At 42.5% G+C, this 10,461-nt stretch overlaps 1 protein-coding gene across 1 annotated transcript in view; it reads left to right on the top strand.

Annotated features, from left to right (window-relative positions):
• Nucleotides 1–3,401: 3,401 nt before the first annotated feature.
• ascc2 (activating signal cointegrator 1 complex subunit 2) overlaps nt 3,402–10,461 on the top strand; it is a 7,609-nt gene continuing 549 nt past the window's right edge. Inside the window, exons 1-19 of the mRNA XM_053481744.1 lie at nt 3,402–3,502; nt 3,844–3,933; nt 4,079–4,237; nt 4,561–4,734; nt 4,979–5,108; nt 5,212–5,279; nt 5,357–5,470; nt 5,594–5,706; nt 5,899–5,970; nt 6,116–6,220; nt 6,320–6,388; nt 7,635–7,709; nt 7,824–8,040; nt 8,615–8,811; nt 8,946–9,065; nt 9,321–9,557; nt 9,691–9,778; nt 9,897–9,991; nt 10,081–10,461. The exon at nt 10,081–10,461 is cut by the window's right edge and continues 549 nt beyond it. Of these exons, the coding sequence (XP_053337719.1) occupies nt 3,847–3,933; nt 4,079–4,237; nt 4,561–4,734; nt 4,979–5,108; nt 5,212–5,279; nt 5,357–5,470; nt 5,594–5,706; nt 5,899–5,970; nt 6,116–6,220; nt 6,320–6,388; nt 7,635–7,709; nt 7,824–8,040; nt 8,615–8,811; nt 8,946–9,065; nt 9,321–9,557; nt 9,691–9,778; nt 9,897–9,991; nt 10,081–10,252 (2,292 nt within the window). The 5' untranslated portion in view covers nt 3,402–3,502; nt 3,844–3,846 and the 3' untranslated portion in view covers nt 10,253–10,461. The remainder of the gene's footprint in view (nt 3,503–3,843; nt 3,934–4,078; nt 4,238–4,560; nt 4,735–4,978; nt 5,109–5,211; nt 5,280–5,356; nt 5,471–5,593; nt 5,707–5,898; nt 5,971–6,115; nt 6,221–6,319; nt 6,389–7,634; nt 7,710–7,823; nt 8,041–8,614; nt 8,812–8,945; nt 9,066–9,320; nt 9,558–9,690; nt 9,779–9,896; nt 9,992–10,080) is intronic.

The raw sequence follows: 10,461 nt of genomic DNA on the forward strand, positions 1-10,461 counted from the left end.
GAAGTGCACAAGACGGATTCAATGACGGCTGAGTAGAACTGTGTGAGCAGCTCCTGTGGCAGGTTGAACTTCTTCAGATGGCGACGGAAACACAACCTCTGGTGGGCCTTTTTAACAATGGAGTCAATGTGAACGTCCCACTTCAGGTCCTGAGAGATGTTTCACCCGTTAGGCGACACTGCACACTGTTACCGTGGGTGAGGAACATCTGTAATAGAACTACCTGTGCAACACCACTGGTCAAACAAAAGTTCTGTTTTATATATACAGAGTCAGCCAAAAACATCTATAAACACTTCAGGAAATAAAAATCTTGCATAAATATTTAAATAAAAATGTATAGCTATACATTATATATGATATGTGGGATAAAATTAATATTATATTAATTAATATATCGTATATATGTAATATGTAAAATATGTAATACAAGATTACATACAATAATACAATATTACATAAACAATACTAGATTACTGTGCAATACTTACAAGTGGACCTGAGTCATATTCTTATGGTACTTACTGTTTTAGGAAGTTTTTTTTTTTTTTTTTATTATTATTATTATTATTATTATTATTATTTATTATCTTTATTCTTATTACCTTTCTTAGTTAACAACTGTGAGCACCTGTAACCAAGTATAAGCAATTTCCCTCTGGGATTAATAAAGTTATTTGAATCTTGAATATTAATATAATATTTATCATACTATTTTGCTTTTCCTAAGGTGTGTATACATTTTTCAGCTCCATAGATACTTCTTTAAGGACTATGAATATCTAATAATATACATATTGTTTATTGTTGAAGTTATGTTAGACTAAAAGAACATAGATTCAAGATTCAAATAACTTTATTAATCCCAAAGGGAAATTGCTTATGCTCGGTTACAGGTGCTCACAGTTGTTAACTAAGAAAAGGTAATAAAGTATAAAGGTAATAAAAAAAATAAATAATAATAATAATAATAATATAAGTCACTTATATGTATTGCACAGTAATCTAGTATATTTATGTAATCTTGTATTATTATATGTAATCTTGTATTACATATTTTATTGGGAAGTAGTATTGCAGTAATTATATTATTAATATGGTATGTTATAATGTCCTGTTGTGTAACAGTTAGTGAAAAATCCACATACATGTGTGTATGAGTTACAGGGAAGAACTTTTAGATATGTTTTATAAGAGTGCACAGTGTTTTCTTGTTGAGAAACATCATCTAACAAATTGTTCTGTAAAAGTTTGGAGTGGCAGGGTGAAAAAAACATTTACACTTCTATGTCCAAAAAAAGTATTTTTTTGCTTTACTTGGGATGAAACACCTCATTTGCATAAAATATTAATTTTTAAGTGTTAAAATCTAATAAAACTCTTAAAACAATATAACTAAGAAAAGTTAATTGTGATATATAACAGTTTTTTTGTTTTTTTAGATGTTTTATTTTCAGAGTAAAATACTCTCCACAAATGACAAGGAAGTGGAAACCCGGAAGCGTTCAAAGAGTGAACGAGCTCTGGAGCTCGAATTCCTTTTTACAAACACGGGCTTCTGATTGGTTGATCCTGCGCCACGACCAATGAGAGCATAGAGAAGGCGGGGCTTAATCCAACTAGCGGGAGTCTGTGACGTCAGCACGAAGCAGATTTCAGCCTCAGTACAGGAGATGAAACTGAGGTGTTTGTGAGAGAAGGATGGTAAACAATTATAAGAAAGAAATGTAAGACATTATTTTTATTAAAACTCAGAAAATGAACCTCACTAACATGTTACTTGTTTTATTTTAAATGCAAAATTCTTTATTCATAAACCAAGTTTTCAAAAGCCACAGCTGTTTATAATTAAAATAAATGCACTTTTTTTAAATCTTATAAACTATTTAAATTCAATACAAATTATTAAAATTAAAATTCAACATTTCTATGACATTGTTTTTAATTGAAGAAAAATGTGTTTCTGTGCCCTGTTTATGTCTTGTATCTAAAATTCAAATCCAATTTAAATCTACCTTTTGTCCTCTTTCCCTTATTCTGTTCTTTTATAATATTTATTCTCTTGTCAGTTGTCTCTCCTTTATAGTAATGAACATGCATTCTTTAATCCTCTTTTGTATTGTTTCTAGTTATTGCAATATGAAGGATGACATGTTGTCATAGTGCTTGAGCCCTAATAATCTTTAGAGAAACAAGAGGGCCTTCGCACGTTGTGACATCAGCACTATTTAAATAGCGTCATCAGAGTCATAGCGATGACATCATCATACTGATGTCATGGTGCTTGGGCCCGAATATGAAAGAAAGAGATACAGGAGTGACAGTGACCTCATTAAAATAAATCAGTCAGGAACCTGTCAACAAACACACACACACACACACACACACACACACACACACACACTCTTCAGGTACATAAAACATACATTAACATTATCTACGTTGTCCGATATCCTGATATCCTGCTTCTATGTCGTCGTATTTATGACGTATCTATTGTTCATGTGATGTACTTTTGATTAGCTGTGTAAAATATGTCAATGTATTTGCTGTTATTCAAGTTGTGGTTTGTGCTTCAGCATCAAGAAAATAAAAACTTTTCAGTCAAAGTTTGATTGTAAAATGTGTCACCGTCTACAATGCGGACTTCATGTTCAGCTCAGAAAGCTGTCACGCAGAATTTCTGCCCTTGTCGGTCTGATTACGGAGGTTGATGAAAGGGAGTACAGACGACTGATTCAGAACTTTGTGGACTGGTGCCAACGGAACTGCCTCCAGATAAATGCGGGGAAGACAAAAGAACTGGTGCTGGACTTCCACGGCATAAACATACTTCACTATCACCAGTAAACCTTCAGAGAAAGGACATTGTGAGAGTGGACTCTTATACATACCTGGGTGTTCATCTAAACAGCAAACTGACCTGGACAGACCACACAGATACGATCTATAGGAAAGGACAGAGCTGACTCTTCCTGCTGAGGTCTTCGAGGTCTTTTGGGGTGCAGGAAGCATTTATCAAGAGGGTTTTTGACTCTGTGGTGGCCTCAGCCATCATGAAGCAGCATCTCTACTGCAGACAGAAGAGACTGGAGCAGCTGATAAGGAAGGCTGGCTCAGTTCTGGTGTTTCACCTGGACACTGTAGAGGAGGTGAGAGATAGAGAGAGAGAGAGAGAGGAGAGGAGATAAACTCATCATCATTCCTGGAGAATGCTTCTCACCCCCTGTATGTTCTTCCTCTGAGCAGCTCCTTCAGTCACAGACTGTTACATCCTCAGAGAGATCAAAGGTTCTTCATCTGTTCAGTGATCCACTCTATAGAGCGTGTAAAGGACTTTAATTTTGAAAAGTAAGCGCCATATTGTTCGACTTTTATTTTGTCCTATCAGTGACGTGTATTTCCGGTTCCGGTTTCCTCTGGCAGGCTGATTTCGCTTCATGAGTTTGAGAGAATAAACATCCTCCTGTTTGTACATAAATAAACACGCAGTCACTATCTGGTAATTAATTACACTTTTTATCATCATAATAATTTAATATATGCGACTTTTAGTCAGAGCTGAAGTTTGTAAACGCTAGTTTTCTGATGGAAATGTTTAGTTTGAAGGATTAGCATTAGCATGGTGTAAGCTAACCCGGCTTACTGAGTGTAAACTTTATTTATTTGTGTTAATGTGGATAAAATCATTAATTAGTGACACTCGGTTATTTAACTAACATTACCATATTGTTTATAAAGGCCGGTTTAAAAGAGAAGCTAGTTAACTTAACTACCCATAACCTAGCATAAATAACTAGCACTTTTACTAATAACACTGTGTGTGTGTGTGTGTGTGTTCAGGACATGGCGTGCTCCAGAGTTCCGTTAGATGAGCAGCACGTGACAGAACCCTCAGGACCTCAGGGCAGAGAGAGAACACTCCCCGCTCTGGTAAGGAACACACACACACACACACACACATATCTGGACTCTGACAGGACATGGGGAGTGTGATAGTAACAGACAGACAGGTGAACTTTACCCTGCTGTATATATTGTGTAATGATCCTGTGTGTGTGTGTGTGTGTGTGTGTAGCACCCTGAGCGTAAGGAGGAGCGTGGGTTCGTGCCGTACACTCCGCCCCCTGAGGATCACTCCCCTGCTCAGGTGGAGGAGTTCCTGGAGCATGCTCAGTTTATCTCGGAGGATCTGGACTGGCTCCTCGCGCTACCTCACGACAAGTTCTGGTGTCAGGTGATCTCCGCGCGACCACACCTGCTAGCATCATTTGTATATATTGTGTATATACAAATTAATTTCTGTCTCTATTTATCTGCCTGTCTCCATCTGTTTTTGTTTATTCTCTCTCTCTTTGTCCATCTGTCTCTCTCACTCTCTCTCTCTTTCTGTCTTTCCCTCTCCACCTCCCTCTCTTTCTGTATCCATTTCTCTTCCTCAACATCTATCTGTCTGTTTATCTATCCATCCATCTCTAATTGTTTCTATCTCCTTCTGTCTTTGTATATCTATCAATTTACTTATCTGCCTGCCCCCCTCTAATGCCCCCCTCCCCTTAGGTGGTGTTTGATGAGTCGTTACAGGGGTGTTTAGACTCGTACCTGCGTCTGGCTCCTCGCGGTATCGACTCGTCATGCCTGTCTCTCTCTCCAGCTGTGTCTGAGGCACAGCGTCGTCTTCATCGCTCCGTCTTCATGGTCTTCCTCAGGATGGCCACACACAAAGAGTCCAAGGTGACTGAACTGTAATAATAATAATAATCATAGCTCCGAGTGGCGACCTGTGGGCTCACAGCACCCCTCATACACACACACACACACATACACACACATACACACACACACAGCGCCCCCCAGTGGCTGCTGCTTACTTATTATTATTATTATTATTATTATTATACTAGTATATAATCTCAGGAGGTGGGTTTCTGTTCCATTTAAACCCAAGTGTGTTCTCTCTCTCTCTCTCTCCGTTCAGGAGAACTTCATCACTCCTGCCGTGTTTGGAGAAATCATCTACGACAACTTCCTGTTCGACATTCCCAAAATCCTGGACCTGTGTGTGTTATTCGGCCGGGGAAACTCCCAGCTGCTGCACAAGATGATCGGTAATCTCTTCTACTGGACTGACTACAGCACCTGACCAATCAGAGGCCAGGATTTCATCATGTGACATGTTGTTTTACTCAGTTTAATTAATTTTTTTTCTAGAGAATATCTTTATTCAGCAGCCCAGTTACTACAGCGACCTGAACGAAACCGTTCTCTCCATCATACAGGTAACTCACCTCTCTACTTCTTAGACTTATTATTGTTGTTATTGTTGTTGATGTTGGTATGAACATTGTGTGTGTAGGTGTTTAACACCATCCTGGAGCGGTGTGGACTGCAGACAGGGGACGCTGTGGACAACCAGCCTGTTAAACTGAGCACACACACACGCTGTACAAGTATGACCATGAGAGAGGAGGTACAGTGTACACACACACACACACACACACACACACACACACAGATATTGTGCCTCAGTAATTTCTCGCATCACATCATGTTCAGGTTCACCAGGCTAAATCGTGTGTGTGTGTGTGTGTAGGACCTCTCAGACCTAGTGTGTTACCTGTGTGACACTTGTACCACTGTTCACTCCTTTTTGGACATCTTCCCCGAGGCGTGTAAAAACTTTCACCGTCACAGCTTCCTCAACAGGTACGTACACACACACACACACAAATGTACACACACATAATAGTTACTGTTTAAATAAAACTTAAAGTATAATATTAATTACATTATGAAATTGTGTAATTTAAATAATATCAGATCTGATTAAGATGAGACCGTGAGCTGTAATCTGTCTGATCATGTGTGTGTGTGTGTGTGTGTGTGTGTGTGTTTTAGACTCTCATCTTTCTATGAGTCTGCAATGCCTGATATGGAGAGAGCAGTGAGAAAGAGGAACTTTGATAAATGGTGAGTGTGTGTCACATTAAAATTTAAGGCCACGCCCTATTCACTGTGTATAACTCTCACTGTGGGCGTGTCCCTAACCTTACACCCAGTGCAGCCAATTTGAGCACTGTTTTTATTATTATTTTTTTTTGTGTGTGTGTGTCAGTGTTCAAGAGGATCTGTGGAGGAGGCTGTCTCACTCCCGCAGGAGAATGGTGGAGATCGCACACACACTGCTGCAACACACTTGTTTACAGCCCATACTGGAGGGGTGAGAAACACACACAAACACACACACACGCTCATAATTAAGTCGTTATTCACTGATCTGTAACTCTTTGGGTTTTGTGTGTGTGTGTTCCTCTTTCAGCTCTGAGAACACGGCTGCTCATGTAGAGGATTTTCTCCAAACCTTCACAACATTCCTGCAGGAGAGAAGGTAAAAATGCATCACTGCAGAGTCACAGACGGACAGACGGACAGAAAAATAGGCAGGTGAACACATATTTATATGGGTAAAAACACAGAAAGATCTTTTTGTCAGAATCACAGGATGTTATTAGACAAATGAAAGGAGAGACAGACAGATGGACAGGCATCCTGTAAGAGATACAGATTACATACATGGATTGATGGACAGACCAAACATCAAATGGACAGATAGGCTGATAAGTAAAGATAGACTTAAAGCTAGATCACTGGATCAGCTGACAGTGATACAGACTGAGGACTGACTGACTGCTGGATAGAAAGCGATAAATAGACCAGTCTACAGAGAGAGAGAGAGAGAGAGAGACCAGTCTACAGAGAGAGAGAGAGAGAGACCAGTCTAGAGAGAGAGAGAGAGAGAGAGAGACCAGTCTACAGAGAGAGAGAGAGAGAGACCAGTCTACAGAGAGAGAGAGAGAGAGAGAGACCGGTCTACAGAGAGAGAGAGACCGGTCTACAGAGAGAGAGAGACCGGTCTACAGAGAGAGAGAGACCGGTCTACAGAGAGAGAGAGAGACCGGTCTACACACAGAGAGAGAGAAAGAGAGACCAGTCTACACAGAAAGAGAGAGAGAGAGAGACCAGTCTACACAGAGAATGAGAGAAAGAGAGACCAGTCTACACAGAAAGAGAGAGAAAGAGAGACCAGTCTACACAGAAAGAGAGAGAAAGAGAGACCAGTCTACACAGAAAGAGAGAGACCAGTCTACCGAGAGAGAGAGAGACCAGTCTACCGAGAGAGAGAGACCAGTCTACCGAGAGAGAGAGACCAGTCTACCGAGAGAGAGAGACCAGTCTACCGAGAGAGAGAGACCAGTCTACTGAGAGAGAAACCAGTCTACAGACAGAGAGAGAGAGAGAAACCAGTCTACAGACAGAGAGAGAGAGAGACCAGTCTACAGACAGAGAGAGAGACCAGTCTACAGACGGAGAGAGAGACCAGTCTACAGAGAGAGAGAGGGAGAGAGAGAGACTGGTCTACAGAGAGAGAGAGAGGGAGGGAGACCAGACTACAGAGAGTAATAGACTAATCTACACGGAGCGAGAGAGGGAGACCAGTCTACAGAGAGATGGACAGATCAACAAATAGATGGACAGACAGAGTGACAGATAACCTACAGTTTCTTACTCAGATCTGTGCTCAATAAAACAGAAAGGAATTTTGGAACTCTGTGTGTGTGTGTGTGTGTTGACAGGTTCCTGGCTGATTATGATGAGGTGTATCCTGTAGCTGAGGACATCAGTCTCCTTCAGCAGGCCTTCCCTCACCTGTATCCTTCTCACACACACACACACACACACACACACACACACACACACACACACACACACACACACACACACACTGTGTTGTGTTGCCGTGTCCTTGACCCTGTCCCTCTCAGAGACGACACGAGGACGTCGTACCTGCTGCAAGGAGTCGAGTCTGCATGGGAGAGCGTGGGAAAGAAAAGACCTCACGCCCTGTCGGCCAATCACAGAGCAGAGTCATGCAGCAGGGGAGGTGGGGACACATCGCCCACCCAGGGCATGGCAGACGATAAGGGGGCGGAGCTTAAAGGGGCAGAGTGTATGGTTGACGTTCCACAAAAGGGAGATAATGTGAGTTTGAACAGATTGTTTATCGTGCAGTTGATTTTTTTCTTTAGGTCTTTCCACTTTGTTTTATTTGTTTATAATCTGACTAAATAAATCTGTTTATATATAATCTGACTGAATATCAGTTACATTATAAGTCACACTCTGACAATAGGAGTCAGTATACACTTTAAGAGACAACATTTAGTGTAACTGCACATCTCAGTATTTGAAGTAGAGAAAAAAAACACTGCTCTTGTGAGTTGGTCAGAGTAACACACTTTAGCAAAAGCTCTATATCTCTAAATCAGCCTTTACACTTGTGCAAGGGGCACAGAACTGAGGATCTTCAGAGAGCAAACACGTGATGTAATGGGAGAGGGATGAGGCAGCAAGGAGAAGTGGGCGAGGCAATAAAGCGATTTGTGAAAGGGGAAGTGGACAAGGCAGTAAGGGTAAAGGGTCGAGGAGGTAAGAGGGAAGTGGATGAGGCAGTAAACAAGAGACATGAAAGATGCATTTAGGGGAAGTGGATGAGGGTGCTTGTTCTGTGTTTAACACACACTTAGTGTTAAGTCGTGTCCCTCCGTGCCTGTAGGGGGCGGTGTGCACAGTGAGTGCTGGGGAGCTGGAGTCTCTTCTTTCCCACATCAGAGACCTGCTGCCGGATTTGGGAGAGGGCTTCGTGATGTCCTGCCTGGAGACGTACGGCTACGATGGCGAGCTTGTCATCAACAACATCCTGGAGGACCGACTGACTCCTGAGCTGAGGAACCTCGACAGGAACATGCCCAGGTCTCCTCTTACCCGCACCTCACCCCACACTCCAGTAACCACATGAGCGTCTCCACTGTGGAGATCAGAGTTAATACTGTAGGGAATTTAAAGTGTGTCTCTTTGTGTGTGGGGTTTCACAACGCCCCCTACAGGCCGGTGAAAGAAGCTCCACCCACTGTGCTCAGCTCCAGATCAAACGTGTTTGATGATGATGAGTTTGACGTGTTTTCCCGAGAAAAGGTGGACATGAAGCGAGTGTGGAGGGGCAGGAGGTGAGTAAGTCTCTCGACAACCACAACACTGGAGGGGGGCGGGGCGGTGGAGGGGAAGAAACACCACTGTGCGCACACACACACACACACACACACACACACACACACACACACACACAGTGTATGTCTGTGTGCACAAGCGTTATCTTCGACATCAAAGTAATTAATCTGAAGTCTGCTGCTAGGTGTGTGTGTATCCAAGTAACCATAAAGGTTAAGAATTAAAAAAAAAAAATGTGTGTGTGTGTGTGTCAGACAGGGAGAGAGTGTGCGTGACATGCTTGATGACAAACAGCACATTAACGATCAGAGAGACAGATATCGCTCCTACCAGACGGTCGTGGATGAGGTTCCCATAGCAACGGACCAGTCCGGTAACCAAGGCAACGCTTATCTGATTGATGAGTACGAGGACGAGTACGACGACACGTACGACATCAACCAGGTGGGAGCCAACGACCTGGATGAGGACGATGAGATGCTGAACCGCAGGTACGACGCCCGAGTAGTGTGTGTGTGTGTGTGTGTGTGTTTTAACCATTACAGCAGTTGTAAAAAAATTTGCTCTTAAAAGATGGTCTATTAAAACAAGGGTGCTAAAACTTTTGTGATTTTCTGTGTGCAGGCCGTTTACGATCCCTCAGGTGCTCAGAGCGGCAAAAACAGAGGAAGAGGAGGATGAAGGAGAGGAGGGAGGAGAGGAAGAGGAGAAGGTGCACAAGCCTACACACACACATACACTTTATGTATTTCGTATATAACCTGAGATGATGTGCTAATCAAAGAAAGGACATGGTGTGTGTGTGTGTGTGTGTGTGTGTGTGTGTGTAGGAGTCAGCAGTGAAGCGGGATCATTTCGTGGAGGACCCGGCCGTGCTCAGGCAGAGAGCCGAGGCCAGACGAGCCGCCATGCAGAACAGGAGAGGGTGAGACAGACAGACAGACAGACACACACACACACACACTTACTTTTACAGATTTGCATTAATAGTAAACTTGTCCTGCTGTCCTGTAGTTACAGAGCTCCACCCCCAAGCAACGTGGTGGGCGCCCCAAAGGGGCGGGGCCAGACTCAGGAGACGCTCCTGGATCGCCGCAGGAAGGAAGCGCACAAGGGACGAGGAGCCAATCACAGTCGCCGAACGCTAGCCGACAGGAAACGGAACAAAGGCATGATCCCGTCATGATGTGCTTCCGTTGCCATGGCGATAGTTGCCAAATCTTTGCCAGATTTTTTTTTTTTCCAGTGTGACTGAAATGGAACCAAAAACCCGTCGGCACTTTTTTATTTAAGGAAATTAATTTGATTTAACTTTAAACTAATGAAAGCCCAAGTGCTAAAGGAGGAGGGGTGGAGTGTGTGTGTGTGAGAGAGAGAGAAATAGAATGTGTGTGT

This window comes from Clarias gariepinus, chromosome 21 (genome assembly GCF_024256425.1).
Source record: "Clarias gariepinus isolate MV-2021 ecotype Netherlands chromosome 21, CGAR_prim_01v2, whole genome shotgun sequence".
Taxonomy (NCBI): Eukaryota; Metazoa; Chordata; class Actinopteri; order Siluriformes; family Clariidae; genus Clarias; species Clarias gariepinus.